This window comes from Erinaceus europaeus, chromosome 1 (genome assembly GCF_950295315.1).
Source record: "Erinaceus europaeus chromosome 1, mEriEur2.1, whole genome shotgun sequence".
NCBI lineage: Eukaryota > Metazoa > Chordata > Mammalia > Eulipotyphla > Erinaceidae > Erinaceus > Erinaceus europaeus.
The window spans coordinates 79,854,965-79,871,544 of record NC_080162.1 but is presented as its reverse complement, the minus strand read 5'-3'; the positions used below and the strand labels follow the sequence as shown (position 1 = coordinate 79,871,544).

General features: G+C 42.1%; 2 protein-coding genes across 7 annotated transcripts in view; both read left to right on the top strand.

The window, feature by feature from the left end:
• DSN1 (DSN1 component of MIS12 kinetochore complex) overlaps nucleotides 1-6,597 on the top strand; it is a 32,085-nt gene extending 25,488 nt beyond the window's left edge. For both annotated transcript variants that reach the window (XM_007518469.3, XM_060189450.1), the window contains exons 8-11: nucleotides 344-418; nucleotides 2,106-2,253; nucleotides 4,431-4,518; nucleotides 6,256-6,597. In XM_007518469.3, the coding sequence (XP_007518531.3) occupies nucleotides 344-418; nucleotides 2,106-2,253; nucleotides 4,431-4,518; nucleotides 6,256-6,320 (376 nt within the window). In that variant the 3' untranslated portion in view covers nucleotides 6,321-6,597. The remainder of the gene's footprint in view (nucleotides 1-343; nucleotides 419-2,105; nucleotides 2,254-4,430; nucleotides 4,519-6,255) is intronic.
• A 4,528-nt stretch (nucleotides 6,598-11,125) lies between these two features.
• Nucleotides 11,126-16,580, top strand: part of NDRG3 (NDRG family member 3) — a 107,748-nt gene continuing 102,293 nt past the window's right edge. For all 5 annotated transcript variants that reach the window (XM_060189286.1, XM_060189301.1, XM_060189299.1 and 2 more), the window contains exon 1: nucleotides 11,126-11,184. The gene's annotated coding sequence lies outside the window, so the exon portion shown is untranslated. The remainder of the gene's footprint in view (nucleotides 11,185-16,580) is intronic.

The following is a 16,580-nucleotide window of genomic DNA, read 5'->3' as shown; positions in this document are numbered from 1 at the left end:
AAGGGAGTCGGGCGGTAGCGCAGCGGGTTAAGCGCAGGTGGCGCCAAACTCAAGGACTGGCAAAAGGATCCAGGTTTAAGCCCCCAGCTCCCCACCTGCAGGGGAATCACTTCACAGGCGGTGAAGCAGGTCTGCAGGTGTCTGTCTTTCTCTCCTCTTCTCTGTCTTCCCCTCCTCTCTCCATTTCTCTCTGTCCTATCCAATAACAACGACATCGATAATAACTACAACAATAAAACAACAAGGGCAACAAAAGGGGAATAAATAAACAAATAAATAAAATTTAATAAAATAAAATAAACTCAAAACTTTCCTTCTTTCTTTATTATTTTTTATTCTGTAGGTTTTCTTCAGAATCTGAGACTTGGGATCAACTGTTGCTGCACTACCAGAAGGAGGCTGAAGAGATAACGTCCAGGTTAGATCTCCAACTGGAAAGATGAAAACTGTTTCTACCCTGTGAAGCGTTATCTTGCCGGGCTATCGTGGGGGTGCCTCTTCCCCGGTGTGTACTTCCCACCTCAGTGTGTATATACTTTAACCACACTTGCACTATTAAATGACCCTTGTCTTTTCCTTTGATGACAATCATGTTTTGTTTTTTTTCTTTTCCTTTTAAAAATATTTTAGGGGCTGGATGGTGGCGCACCTGGTTGAGTGCACGTTACAATGCGCAAGGACGCAGGTTAAAGCCCCCAGTCCATACTGCAGGGGGAAAGCTTTGCAAGTGATGAAACAGGGCTGCAGGTGTCTCTCTCTCACTCTCCCTTTCTGTCTCCCCCTTCCCTCTTGATTTCTGGCTGTCTCTATCCAATTAATAAATAAAGATAATTTAAAAATCTAAATATATACATATATTTAAATTTTATTTATTTTGGATAGAGACAGAAATGGAGAAGGAAGGGGAGACAGAGAGGTTGACTTACTTCACTGCTTGTGGAAGAGCTTCCCCCTTGAAGGTGGTGACTAGGGGCTTGAACCTAGGTCCCTGAGCATTGTAATATGTGTATTCAGCCAAGCGTGCTACCACATGGCTCCCCACAATCAAGTCTTTCTTAAAAAAAATATTTTTTATTTTTGCCTCCAGTCATTGGGGCTCCTTGTTGGCACTACAAATCCACTGCTTCTGGTGGCCCTTTTTTTTTTTTTTCCTTTCTTATATATTTGGAAGTGATATGGGATAGTATCAAATCACTGCCCTACCATCCATATAGTTCCCTCAATGCTATGTGCTATCTGTGTTACTTTTATTTGGCGCAGGAATCAAACCCAGGGGCCTCAAGGATGATCATTGACAGGGAAGTAGAAGAGAGAGAGAGAGAACTGCAGCACTGCTTCACCACTTGTGAAGCTTTCCCCCTGCAAGTGGGGAGTATGGAACTTGAACCCAGGTCCTATGCATGGTAATATGTCCACTCAAATGGGTGTGCCACCGATTGATCCCCAATTTTTTTTATCATCTTATTCTGAGTCACTCAGGGTATAAGTATAAAGCTGTATGTACACTCTCCCCAGCACCACCATAAACCAGACCAGAGCAATGCTCTGCTAAAATAAAATTAAATGGTGGTCCAGGAGGTGGTGCAATAGATAAAACATTAGACTCTCGTGAGTTGCGCGGTAGCGCAGTGAGTTAAGCGCGTGTGGCACAAAACAGTAAAACAAGGGCAACAAAAGGGAATAAATTAATATTTCAAAAACAAAAAAACATTAGACTCTCGAGCAACAAAAGGGAATAAACAAATATTTCAAAAACAAACAAAAAAAATTAGGCTCTCGAGCATGAGGTCCTGAGCTCAGTCTTCGTTAGCACATGTGCCAGAATGATACCTGGTTCTCTCTCTCCCCTACCTCCTCCTATCTTTCTCATTAATAAATAAACTCTTTAATAATAATAATAATAACAATGCTGTTGCCTGGCAAAAAATTTTTTTCTCTTGTTTTATTTTTTATTGTATTTATTTATTTTATTTTTACCAGAGCATTGCTTTTCTCTGGCTAATGGGGGTGGGGTGTTTGAACCTAGGATTTTGGAGTCTCGGGCATGAGAGTTTCTTTGCATAACCATTATGCTATCTTCCTTACCCTTTTTGTTTTGATTATAGAGCATCAGCTGAAAGCAAAATTACTGAAGTTGAAATAGAACCTATGATATATCTTGGGTCTTCCCAGAGGGAAGTTCTTAATACAAAACCTAACTACCAGAAAATATTACAGAATCATAACAGAGTTTTTGACTATATAGAGTTGGTGGTGAGTATGTTTATGTTTTCTTGGTTGAATTATCCAGCTTTATTGCTTTGTAATCCCTGTAAATTAAAAGACCTGGAAAATATTTGTAATAAAATATATGCAACTCTATCTGTGGGTAACAGACCATAAAAAAACAACTATATGACAATAAATGCTAATAAGACAGGGTAGACAGAAGGCTGCCATATGTGATAGTTAAAGTCCCCCTTAAAGGTGCCACTTTATTATTTTTTTTAATTTTTTATTTAAGAAAGGATTAGTGAACAAAAACATAAGGTAGGAGGGGTACAACTCCACACAATTCCCACCACCCAATCCCCATAACCCACCCCCTCCCATGGTAGCTTTCCCATTCTCTATCCCTCTGGGAGCATGGACTCAGGGTCGTTGAGGGTTGCAGAAGGTAGAATGTCTGGCTTCTGTAATTGCTTCCCCGCTGAACATGGGCGTTGACTGGTCGGTCCATACTCCCAGTCTGCCTCTCTCTTTCCCTAGTAAGGTGTGTCTCTGGGGAAGCTGAGCTCCAGGACACATTGGTGGGGTCTTCAATCCAGGGAAGCCTAGCCAGCATCCTGGTGGCATCTGGAACCTGGTGATTGAAAAGAGAGTTAACATATGAAGCCAAACAAATTGTTGAGCAATCATGGATCCCAAGCTTGGAATAGTGGAGAGAAAGTGTGAGGGAGGTACTCACTGCAAACTCTAGTGTACTTCTGCTTTCAGGTATATATTTTGCAGTAGTTTATGGATACGTGTGCACATAAACTCTCTCTCATAGAAACTGGTGTATATCTAGATTATGGGACTTTGTTAGATAGTGAACTACCTGAGATGAAATTAGAGTGTACTATAAAAGGAAAGGTCTCACCCGAGTAATGAAGTTGAAGAGTTGTCATTCCACACGTGAAGTCTCTGGATACAGTCTGAGGTGAAGCATGTTGAGGTGGCAATCGTCGCGTTGGTTAGGTTGTGATCGGCGGATGCAATATTATTTGGTTTGGATTGGGAGATGCATACGGGAAAATGGGCCCTATCCAAGGGTTCCAGGACTGGGGGAAGTAGGGGCTCTATAGTAAAGATGTGAGGTTCCTGCTGTCTTAGGGTTCAAAAAGACAATCGATAGTTAATATTATCATCACATTATTTGTTAATTGGGTTAACTTTGAAAAGTCCCTTTGTTATGGTTTGCTGTACAGAAAGGTGCCACTTTAACAGACCTGTAAGAGATGAGAAAGTAAGTTGTGAGATACTATAAGTATCAACAGCAAGCAGATGGTACCTGGTAGAGGTTAATTCAAGGAGTATTTAGTTGCAAAGGGTCTATGCATAATAGAAAGAGGGGAACTGCAGGGTAATTCAAGTAAACTAGGGCTTAAGAGGCAGCTAAGGTCTTACTGTCCTAGGTCTAAAGGAGGGAGAAAGAGAGGTATGATTTCTCTGGCATCTAGAAGGAGAACATCATGTTTTAGTGGAAAACTACACTTAATTCAACCTAGAACAAGCCTGGGTGAAAATACCCTGACTTACTCAACTTTCTCTCTTTTTTTAAAAAATATTTAAAAAATTTTTTTATTTATTACTGTATAGAGACAGAAAAATTGAGAGAGATGGAGAGATAGAGAGGGGGAAGACACAGAGAGACACCTATAGCCCTGCTTCCACTCATGAAGCTTTCCCCCTATAGGTGAGGACCAGGAACTTGAACCTGGGTCCTTGCACACTGTAACATGAGTGCTAACACCTGGCCCCAATTTTCTCATTCTTAGGCTCCCACTAAGCAAAACCCAAGCTGAAGCCAGAAAACATGGGATTTTTGTTGTTGTTATTATTTTTATTTTATTTTTTAACCAGAGCACTGCTCAGCTCTGGCTTATGGTAATGTGAAGGATTGAACCTGGGACTGTGGAGCCTCAAGCATGAGAGTCTGTTTGCATAACCATTATGCTGTATACCCCCACTCAACATGCGATTTTATTAGAGAATAGACATTCTACAAGTTAGCCAGTTGGATTTGGAACAAACAAAGTGTCAGTTACCAACATTTCCACTTGAAAGAGTAGCAATCAAAGTTTCTGAGCAGTAACTTTCTTGGCGTGTTTGAAGAACATCAAAAAATTCATAGACTCTTACTCAGCTTACAGAATTTATTTAGCTTATTTAACTCGTTTTTTCTGTAGATGGATGAACTCCAAGGATCAATGAAGCAGCTAAGTACTTTTTTGGATGAAAGTACCCAGTGCTTCCAGAAGGTGTCAGTACAACTTGGTAAGTATTTCTCTTAAACATATCAAAGCTTGGGCTGTTTGTATCCGATAACCCTTTGGGTAAACTTCCATTTGAAGTATATTGTCTTAGAGAATGAGCCTATATCAGTTGAGTTTTTTAACCTCTTACAAAATTGTGATATTGTAGGTACTTAGATTTTTTTTTTTTAGATTTTTAAAAATACTTTGTTTAATTTGATAGTGCAGAGAGGAATTGAGAGGGAAGGAGATAGAGGGACAGAGCAAGAGTGAGAGACATTGGCAGCACTGCTTCACCACTTGTGAGATTTTTCCCTTGCAGGTGGGGATGGGGGCTTGAACACAGGTCCTTATGCATGGTAATGTGTGCACTTTACCACATGTGCCACCACACAGCCCTGGTGTTTAGAATTCCTAGGTGTACATTTCATAGAAGCATAGTAGACTTAGGAATTAAATCCCCAAGATCGGGGATAGATAGCATAATGGTTATGCAAAGAAAGTCTCATGCCTGAGGCTCCAAAGTCCCAGGTTCAATCCCCTGCACCACCATAAACCAAAGCTGACCAGTGCTCTGGTTAAAAAAAAAAAAAAAAAAGAAAGAATTAAATCCCCACAGCTAGTTTTTGGTAAATCCAATACTTAAGATATACCCAATGTCAGGGCTGGGTGGTGACACACCAGGAATAGCACACACATTACCAGGTGTAGGGATCCAAGTTCAAGCCCCTGGTTCTTACACGCAGAGGAAAGATGCTTCAGTAGAGGTGGACAAGTGCTGCAGATTCTCTTCTGTCTATCTCACTCTATATCAAAGCAAAAGGGGTGTGTGTGGCGGGGGAAGCCACTGGAGTAATACAATCCTTATATAGCCACTGAGCCCCAATTGATGAAAATAAAGATATATATCCCCACATTCATTGATTTTTTTTTTTTTTTCTTGCCCTGTTCATTCTTCAGGAATCCACAGATGGCATGTTTCTTCTCTGTTGCTTTTCCTCACCTTTCAGTTTTAAATGATTTCTTATATTATCAAACCAGGTGGCATAGTGGATAAAGTATTGAACTTTCAAGCATGAGATCCCAAGTTTGATCCCTCCTGTTACGTGTACCAGAATGATGCTCTAGTTCTTTCTCTTTCTTTCTTTTTTATTTTATTTTTTTTCAGGAATTTTAAATTTTATTCTGGAAAACTGAGAATATTCACGTTAGAACATGAGAGAGAAGCTGAGTCACTACTTATATGATGATCTGAACAGAATGAAGCCTTCCTTCCTCTTTCATAAGGAAATGAATCTTTAAAAAATATTTTCAACATTACTTGTTATATATACACCTTCATTTTTGGATTTATCACAGTATATTGTAGATACAGTTGCATCTAGGTCTCTTACCAGGCTACCATCTCCTAGAGGGCAGACTCTTACTTATTCTGATGTCATTAGGATTTGGCACAATGTCCATATATTAGGTTGTCAGAAAAAGTCATGAAGCATTAATTATCTTTATTTATTTATTGAATAGAGACAGGCAGAAATTGAAAGGGAAGGGGGAGATAAAGAGGGAGAAAGACAGAGTGATATCTACAGCACTGCTTCACTACTTGTGAAGCTTTCCCCCTGCATATGGGGAATGGGGGCTCGAACCTGGGTCCTTGAGTATAACATGCACGCTCAACTGGGTGCACCACCACCCGGACCCTGTAAGTTTTCAGTTTAATTGAAAAAAAATGTTTTTCTTTTACTCCTTTTCTCTACAGGGAAGAGAAGCACAGAACAATTAGATCCCTCTCCAGCTCGAAAATTGCTCAAGCTTCATCTATGAGACCAATCTATGATGCATCGCTCTGGATTTTGTCAGTTACCTTATGCAATTTTTCTGCCACAAGACCCACTAGAGAAAAAGAGATGTGAGCTCCAGCTCCTGGTGACTGTGTGGCAGTCTGAGCTGAGCTGATGATCTCTGCCCAGATAACTGGAGTGATTCAGGTTTTTTCTAAAAGCGATAGAACTTATGCATTGAAAAGAATATCATGTACACATTTTCCCCAAGAATGTGCAAAATTCTGGAAACTTGCTTTGGAATAACCTTGAGAATAGTGTTCATCCTTTTTAGTATTCTTCATGATCAAAAATCATCTTGTGACAATAACTGCAGGTTTTGAAACAATCCAGTGACATTCAGGACCAAATTCAGTGAAACATTTTAAGAGGTTGGGTTCAAGTTGCAAAGGAATGAGGCTAATTTCTTTCTTTTCTTCTTTTTTTTTATAGAGACAGAAGAGTACAGAGGCACTAAGACAGTAAAAGAGTGAAAGTATTGTAGCACTGAAGCTTGCTTCAGTGCATTGGCCAGACTAACCTGGTTCATGTACTATCTTTCTCTCCTCTCTGTCTTCCCTTCCTCTCTCGATTTCTCTCTGTCCTATCCAACAACAACGACAACAATAGCAACAACAACAATAAACAACAAGGGCAACAAAAGGGAAAAAATAGCCACCAGGAGCAGTGGATTCATGGTGCAGGCACTGAGCCCCAGAAATAACCCTGGAGGCAAAAAAAAAGTTTATTTGCATAACCACTATCTCCCCATTCCTGGTAGAGGGTTTTAATCATTGTCTTCAGCATAATATATTTATGACTTCACAAGATAGAAAATTGAGGGAAATCCTTTTTTAAAATTTTATTATTTTTAAATTTTTAATTATTTTCCCTTTTGTTGACCTTGTTTTTTTATTGTTGTTGTAGTTATTAATGTCGTTGTTACATTGGACAGAGAGAAATGGAGAGAAGGGAAGTCAGAGAGGGAGAGAAAGATATATATCTGCAGACCTGCTTCACCACCTGTGAAGCGACTCCCCTGCAGGTGAGGAGCAGCGGGCTTAAACCGGGTCCTGCGCTTTGTGCCACGGGTGCTTAACCTGCTATGCTACTGCTCAACTCCCTATTATTACTATTATTACCAGAGCACTACTCAGCTCTGATTTGTGTTGTGGGGGATTCAGCCTGGGAATTTGGAGCCTCAGGCATGAGAGTCTCTTTGCATAACCATTATGCTATCTACCCTCCGCCCTGGAAATCTATATCTTGATGTCTGTGTTATTCTTTGAATACTGAGTTGACAACTTAAGTTCTGGATTCATAGCAAAAAGTTATAAGTACTCCTTTTCATTGTTCTCATATAGGTTAATAGTTTGCATTTTTAACTGAGATATACATATATATGTATATATTTTTATTCTTTATTGGGGGATTAATGTTTTACAGTTGACAGTAAATAAAAAGTTTATACATGCATAACATTTCTCAGTTTTCTACACAGCAATACAACCCCCACTAGGTCTACTGTCAGTCCTTTTCCAGGACCTATACTCCCCCCCCACACCTACCCACCTTTCACTTTGGTGCAATACACCATATATATATATTTAGAGCCTCAAGCATGAGAGTCTGCATAACCATTATGCTATCTCCCTTGCTCTACATATAATTTATTTTATTTATTTATTCCCTTTTGTTGCCCTTGTTGTTTTATTGTAGTTATTATTGTTGTTGTCATTGTTGGAAAGGACAGAGAGAAATGGAGAGAAGAGGGGAAGACAGAGAGGAGGAGAGAAAGATAGACAACTGCAGACCTGCTTCATCGCCTGTGAAGTGACTCCCCTGCAGGTGGGGAGCCAGGGTTTGAACCGGGATCCTTCTGCCGGTCCTTGTACTTTGCGCCACCTGCGCTTAACCCGCTGCGCTACAGCACGACTCCCTACATATAATTTTTTTTATAAATTCTTTTTTTTTAATATTTATTTTATTTATTCCCTTTTGTTGCCCTTGTTGTTTTATTGTTGTAGTTACTATTGTTGTTGTCGTTGTTGGATAGGACAGAGAGAAATGGAGAGAGGAGGGGAAGACAGAGAGGAGGAGAGAAAGATAGACACCTGCGGACTTGCTTCACCGCCTGTGAAGCGACTCCCCTGCAGGTGGGGAGCCTGGGTTCGACCCGGGATCCTTATGCCGGTCCTTGTGCTTTGCGCCACCTGCGCTTAACCCGCTGTGCTACAGCCCGACTCCCCACTACATATAATTTTTAAGATTTTATTTTATTGAAAAAAGACATAGAGAAATGGAGATGGAAAGGGGAGACAGGGAGAAAGACACATACAGCAGTGAAGCTTCCTCCCTTCAAGCCCCAGGTAAGAGACCGGGGACTTGAACACAGGTACTTGAGCATGGTAATGTTTGTGTGCCATCACCTGGCCCCAATAATTTGCGTTTTAATAATGTTGTACATTAACTAGAAAATTTCCCTTGTTTCTGTGTTATATGTTGAGTGTAGAAGTAAAATTAAAAGACATGGAGAGCTTGGTAGAAATTCATATTCTTTACCAAGATCTGGGTGTGAACAACAATATGGAGATAGGTTTCAGTGCTAGTTACCAATAAAACACCAACTTATTTATTGTTATTGTCTCTTATTCTCCTGATAGGACAGAACCATTTCATTTAAATGATCATAACCTTGAGTCTTAAGCCATGGCTTAAGTACCAGTTAATGAGAAGCAGTAATCTCTTGTTTTGATCTACATCTATTTTCTACCCTATTTATAGAATTTGTGTTATATGCCAGGCATAATTCTAGGAACTGGGAAGAGAGCACAGAACAAAAATATACGATGCTCACAAGCTTAGTAGGTCACAGAACTTTAATAGACAACTTGTTCATAGAAGTGACACTTTATTTGGAAAAAATCAAGCAGTTGAATAGTGCAAGTGTTTGATGCAAAAAGAGTAGCACTTTCTTTTTTAGCCAGTTTGTTTTTTAATCAGTTCTGGTATAAGGGATTGTATCTGGGACCTCTGAGCCTCTGGCATGAAAATTGTTTACATAACTATTATGCTGTCTCTCCTGCTCAGGAGCAGCATTTTCAAATCCTGAGATGGGAGAAAATGCCATATTCTGGAACAACAACAAACTAGTTTTGTCACCAGGGAGGTGGCTTAACAGGCAGAGTGTAGGACTTGAATGCTTGAAGACCCCAGGTCTTCTTCTTCTAGGTCTGATACTTAACACCTCATATATCAGAGTTGAGCGCACTCTGACCTCACTTATAAAATATCTTTCTTTTTAATATTATGTATTTACTTTTTATTGGATAGAGAGAAATTGAGAGAGGAGGTAGAGATAGGGAAACAGATAAGACACCTGCAACCCTGCTTTACTACTTGTGAAACTTTCCCCCTGCAGGTGGAGACCAGGGGCTTGAACCTGGGTCCTTGTGTACTGCAATGTGTGCACTTAACCAGGTGCGCCACTGCCTGGTCCCCAAAATATCTTACAAATGGCGTGAGATAGCCCTCAGTCCCCCACCTGCAGGAGAAGCTTCAGGAGCAGTGTGGAGCACTGCTTCAAAGCAAAGCATCTCTCTCTTTTTTTCTAAGTCCCCTTTCCCTCTCAGTTTCTCTGTCTATACAAAAGTAAACAAACAAACAAAAAACAAAACTCACCTAAGAGGGTGCCTGCTTTGACATGCATAACTGAGGTTGGAGCCTGGCCCTCACTGCCCTGGGGGAAGTTCAGTGCTGTGGTTTCTTTTACCTCTCTCCTGTCTTTTCATCTATCAAAAAAATGTTGGACTGTTGATAGAGAGCAAAAGTTGAATTCTTTTAAATAAATGGTTGGGTCTTTAAGCTTAATGTGGGTAATCCTTTGCAGGAAAAGTCATTTCTCATGTTATGTTTAAGAAAAGAGATATACGTGTAACATTTGAAATAGAGATGATGTAATTGCGAGCTAGGAATTTGGAGTCCCCTGTCTTGGAATCTGGCTTTTAAATTACAATTCTCATGAAAAATTTACTAGACCAGGGGAGATAATATAATGGCTATGCAAGGATACTGTCGTGCCTGAGGCTCCAAAGTCCCAGATTCAGTCCCCCAATCACCATAAACCAGAGTTGAGCAGTGCTCTAGTAAAAAAGAAAACATTACTAGACCTGGGTGGGGTAAATACCATAATAGTTATGAGAAACTTTCATGCCTGAGGCTCTAAGCTTCCAGGTTTAATTCCCCCCTCACACACACACCATCATAAACCAGAGATGAGTAGTTCTCTAGTTTTAAAAAAAAAATTACCAGCCGGGTGATGGCACACCTGGTTGAATGCATTGCAATGCGTAAGGACCACAAGTGGTGAAGTGCAGGTGTTTCTCTCTTCCTCTATTTTCCTCTTTTCTCGCAATTTCTCTCTCTATTCGACAAATAAATAATTTTTAAAAAATTACTAGCCCTTTAACACGTGCCAAGCAATGTGCCAGTCTTCACGTGACCATGGATATGTTTCTGAGCTGATGTTTTAGAGGATGCCAAGCCCTGCAAAGACTCATAGGGGCTTCATAAGGATGCAGTTGAGCGGAAGGGGAGGAGGCCAGCGGAGGCTCACGCCCCTCCCTCCGGACACCGCTGGTAGAACTCCAGGAGACTCCGCAGCAAAAAAACTACATTCAAGATGGCGCCATCAGCCGCTCTCAGCCGGGCCGGCATTTTCTCGGTAGTTCCCGAGGCGGGCGGACGCAGTACGCTTGCGCGGCCCATTTTCCTCACCGCGCCTGCGCGACCGCAGAGCCTTCCCCGCCCCTCAGTTGCCGCTGCCACCGCCACAGCTGCTGCACTGCCGGCGGGTACCCGCGCCGCAGGTGAGTGAGCGCCTCAGCCTGGCCCGTGGGGGGCTTGCGGCGCCTCCTGCGGGGGCGTCACCCCCGGCTTCTAGCTACCCGCGTTGTCTGCTCCGAGCCGCGGAACCCGTCGCCGCTCTCGCCCGCCTCCTGCGGGTTCTCCGGCGCCCTCCTTCCCCACCCGCGGGTCCTCCCGGCCCCCCCGGCCGGCTGTGGGCCCTGAGGCGGCCGTGCGGCGGGGCCGAGCCTGCAGGCGCCCGACTCCCCGCACCCCGCCGCCCCGAGAGAGACAGGCCGGGAGCCCGCCCGGCATGCCAGCAGCATCCTCCGGCGGGACCCGGGGTGAGGGCGTCGCGCGGCCCCATTTCCCCGCGAGCAAAACGAGGCGCTGCCCAAGGTCAAGCGGGAGGCGGAGGCAGGGCTGCTCCGGACCCGCCGCGGTTGGAGTTGGGCCGTGTGCCTTTAAATTTTCTGAAATGCACTCTGGCCACCTCTGGAGTTGCCTCTTGAACATCATAAAAGTCGGCTGCACAGACGGTATTTCCTTGTCCAAGTGTAATTGGCTGTTAGCACCCGTCGTGCTGCCTGCGGCGGGGAGGATGCTCGGCGGGGTGAGCGCCGGACTTGCATGCGATGCCATCCCTGTCGCACATGACAGACGGGTCTGTGTCTGTCTGTCTGTCGGTCTGTCTGTCCCTCATAAGATAAATCAACAGTACTGGTAACAGCACCGCTAATGAGCTAGTGTTTACCCAAGGCTTGCCGTGTGCCGGAGATCTTGCTAAACGTTGTATTAAGATTATCTGAATGCCTCAGCGTTTACCAGTCCTCGCGTCCCCCCCACATTCACCGTCCTCTCCTCCCTTTGCAGTGCTGGCCTCCCTGTGACAGGTAGACTAGGAACCTCATGCCTAGAGAGGCAGAGGAGAGATAAGCCTGTCTGCCTGCATCCAGATTTTCCACCTAGCTTGGCCCCCAGAGAATATAATTAGCCTTCGTCTCCGGCTGCTAGAAGAGCAGGACTGGGCTACCTGGGCTGGTTGGATTTGGAGGTGACTGAGCAGAATTGGCCAGAACTCACCGCAGTCTGGGGCTGTCTGGCTCTGTTTCAGTTTTGAGTTTGAGCATCTCAGTATTTTAAGGTAGAGTGAAAGGGCATAGTGGTGCTGAATGTTTAAAAAAAAAAAAAGAAACTCCATGATTTGAAGCCTCAGTACAGCAGTTATAAAAATATATGAATACTTCTTCCCCAAAATAACTAGCTCAAACTTTATTTCCTTCCCTTAGCAAATCCTCCTACACACGTCAGGACTTTCCTGGTTAAAGCTCCACTTAACCACCTTCTCTGTGAAGCCTTCCTTGCTTGATTTTTACAATTAGAACTGTTGAAAATAACTCCCAGTTGCTCTGGAAATAAATTCACACACCAACATTTGCATAGCCACGCACAGCAGGATAGAGACTTTAGTCTTATCCATAGGATTATTAGCACTTTGAGGTCAGGAGCCATCTCTGCAGCCCCAGGTGCTTGGCTCTTCGAAAACCTGTGATAGCAGACTCAGTGACTTTCCACTGCTGTGTACATTACTGGAGGAGTGATGTTTTTCACTTTTTTTTTTTTTTTTTTTTAACCAGAGCACTGCTTGGCTTTGGCTTATGGGTGGTTGGAGGATTGAACCTAGGACTTCAGAGCCTCAAGCATGAGACTCTCTTTGCATAACCATTATACTGTCTACCCCTACCCATGTCCTTCCCTTTAGGTTAAATATCTGGTTTGCTTGGAACTACGAGGTCTCCAGTCCTCCCTGTTTGTGAAAGGTTTAGATATGGACGTATGTGCTACCATGTATCTTTATAGGAAAGGTCTGGAAAAATAAATTCTAGATTGTAAAAATATCCACTTCTCAAAATAGGGTTTAAGAGGTTGGAGGACTTTTTAACTGCTTTTCTACATTTTTATATTGTGCATGTATTGCATTTGTACTTGGTTCATTTCATGCAGTACCAGGGGGGTGAAGCAGACCTTTAGGCATGATCTCACTGTTTAGTAATCTCTAGCCCAGTATTTTAAAAGTACTTTCATAGTAATTTTTATATATATTTGTCTTTGCATTTCTTCTTGCCTCCAGTTATTTTATTGGTGGATTAATGGTTTACAGCACAGTTGTTGACACGTGAGTACAGTTTCTCATCTCCCCACTCTCATTCCCGATTTAGGTCCTTTTCCATCATCACACACCAAAGCCTCCTCCACCCCTTTGCTTACATTCCTTCCCCAGAGTCCTTTGTTTTGGTTCAGTGCTATTTAGTTGTTATTAATAAGAAGGAGGAGAGAACCAGAGCAAGAAAAGAAACGAGAGCATCACTCAGGCATAGCACCATTTCACCATCCATGTAGCTCCCTTGGTACCGTACATGATGCTTCCATGTATTATCGCTCAAACCCAGGACCTCTTGCACAACAGTACATGACTGCCAGGTGAACTATCCTCAGGTCATATTTCATTATTTGTTTTGCCACCAGGGTTATAACTAGGTTCCATGCCTGGACATAATTCCACTGCTCCCCTTCCCTCCCCCACCCCTTTTTAGGTAGAGGGCTAAGAAATTGGGCAAGAGGAGTGACACAAAAAGAGGATAAATACCACAGCACTACTCCACTGCTTGTGAAGCTACATGTAGTAGCTGGGAGCTTGAACCCAGGACTTTGTGCATGTATGTTGATGTGTATGCTCTACCAGGTAGACCAGAAGATCACTTGCTAGAGTGTCCATCTTACCATTTGGAAGATGACCTAGGCTTGAGCCCCAGCACCATATGATATCAGGGAAGCTCCGTGAATTATAGTAATTCTGTGGTGCTTCTCTGAAATTAAAAAAAATAAAGGGGGTGCTGGTGCACCTGGTTAAGTGCACATATTACAGTGCGCAAGGACCCAGGTTTAAGCCCCCAGTCCACAGCTGCAGGGGGAAAGCTTCACAAGTGGTGAAGCAAGGTTGCAGGTGTTTCTGTCTCTCTCCCTATCTCCCCCCTCCTCTCAATTTCTGGCTGTCTCTAATAAATAAAAAATAATTTTAAAAAAATATTTATAAAAAAAAGTTGACCTGGCTGGAGGGGAAGATAGTATAATGGTTATGCAAAAGACTTTCATGTCGGGGCCGGGTGGTGGTGCACCTGGTTGAGTGCACATGTTACAGTGCACAAGGACCTAGATTCGAGCGCTCCCCCCCTCCCCCGTCCCCACCTGCAGGGGGAAAGCTTCACAAGCAGTGAAGCAGTGCTGCAGGTGTCTGTCTCTCACCCTCTCTATCCCTCCCTTCCCTCTCAGTTTCTTACTGTCTGTATCCAGTCAATAAATAAAGATAATAACAAAAAAAAAAAAAAGACTTTCATGTCTCTGAAGTCCCAGATTCAATCCCTGGCACTACCAGAAATCAGAACTGTGTAGTGTGCTGATAAAACAAACCAAAAGCAATGGAATCATCTGTGTGTAAGGTCCTGGTGCTGCTGGGGAAAATCATGAGAGAAAAAGAGGGGGGCGGGGTACAGGCAGTCCAAGGCATTGCTCCAGCATATGTGGTGCCTAGGAGTCAAACCCTGGGCTTCACACATGTAAGTCTGGTATTCTACCTGCTGAGCCATCTCCCCAGCTACTTTACTTTTGTATTTTGAAGATAAATACTAAAATATTGATAGATTTAAAAGCTTTCTAAAGTAATCCAGTAGCATAGAACAAATATTTTTAGAGTGTCTGTTATATGCCAGATGCTGGTAGTTTCTGGAAATACAAAGCCTTTGCTAAAACTTGCAATCTGGTGATTGAGATGGGCAGATAATAGTTTCACTGAGTAGCCTTTGATTTGCTTGAGAGCAAGGACAAAGGCCTAGCTCTGTACATAGCAGATAATAAGCCCTTGGTAAGTACTAAGTGATGAGTGAATGAGCAGATCCAGACAAGTGAACACGGTCCAGAAGAAAAAGGAAAAGGCAAATGACATACAAAAAGACAAGCCCGAGTAGGGATGATAAAAGGAAAGGCTGAGTCAGGAACTTTCAAGTCTGAAGATTGATAACATTTTTGGGTTTATTGCAGAACTAGATTTATCTGTTGTGAGGACCTACTTAATAATCTATTTATTTAAGAGATAGTTTGAAAATAGCACATAAAAACTTAACCTTGAGTAAGTGTATTTGCCTATTTTCTTTGGTGTATCCTCCCCCCCTTAATCACGGTGTGGATTGTGTTATAATTACAGTATTTATCTGCAATTTTGTCATTAGTATGAAGTTAACTGAGTATAAGGGGAATTAAATGCCTTATGAAAATAGGTGCAGTAAGTCTTCTTCATGCAGATGGAATGAGAGACAGAGGAAGGGAGAGAGCATGAAGTCCCCCCCCACTCCTCCACCTTAGTGTTCCTCTGTAGTGTTTGATCTCAAACCTGGACTACTAGCCCATGTATTCTAGTATTCATGTATTCCAGTGGATTTGTCTTCTTTTCCAAATAAGAGATAGAGGCATTCTTCAACTTATGAAGATTTTTTTTTTCTTTTTCAACGCTGACTTTTGATGGTGCTGGGAATTAAACCTGGGACTTCAAAGCCATAGGCCTGAAAGTCTTTTTGCATAACTATCCTATCTCCCTAACCCAAGTGATGCTTTTTTGTTTTTGTTTTTTTGTTTTTTAAGTTTTGTCTTGGGACTTTGTTTTAGCCAGCATGTTGGCTAAAATGTAACTGGGTGATTGGACAGTTTCCACTGTAGGTTACTTTTCTCATAGCTCCATGTAAGTGCAGCCCATTAATTATAAATAATAATAGTAATAACTGAACTTTGGGTGGTGCTTTTCAACTTATAAGACCCTGTGATCATTAAGATCTTGGTAAACTCCAGTAGCCAAACCTAAGAAAGTAAGTAGAAAAGTTAATTGATCATCTGGCATTAAATAGGAAAAATTTATGAAGCCTTGAGCTGTTCACATTCGCATCTTTATGCTTTATGCTTGCTAGCTGGCCTTTCGTATATCACCAGATCTTTCTAGGCTAATTTTCTTTGTAAAATGGGATAATAACAGTATCTATCTTATAAATGTGTTTAGAAATAAAGTGAAATCATAAATGAATGAAAATGCTTATGCTGTTTGGCATAGATTAAGTGCTTAATAAATTAGGCTATTAGTTAAAGTGTAATACATCTTAGGACTTTTGTGTTTGTTCTTTCCCTTCACACTGAGACTGTCTTAAAGAACAGATTGTTTTCAGGGATTCTTCAGAATCAGACAGAAACCTTGAATCCATCTCAAGATCACAGATACCAGGGCCTAGCCAGCATTAACTTTGTTAGTGTTCTGAGGTGCATTCTTCAAAAGTAAAAACTGGAGTATAGTGTTTCTGCTTCTAGAATTAGTTTAACATGA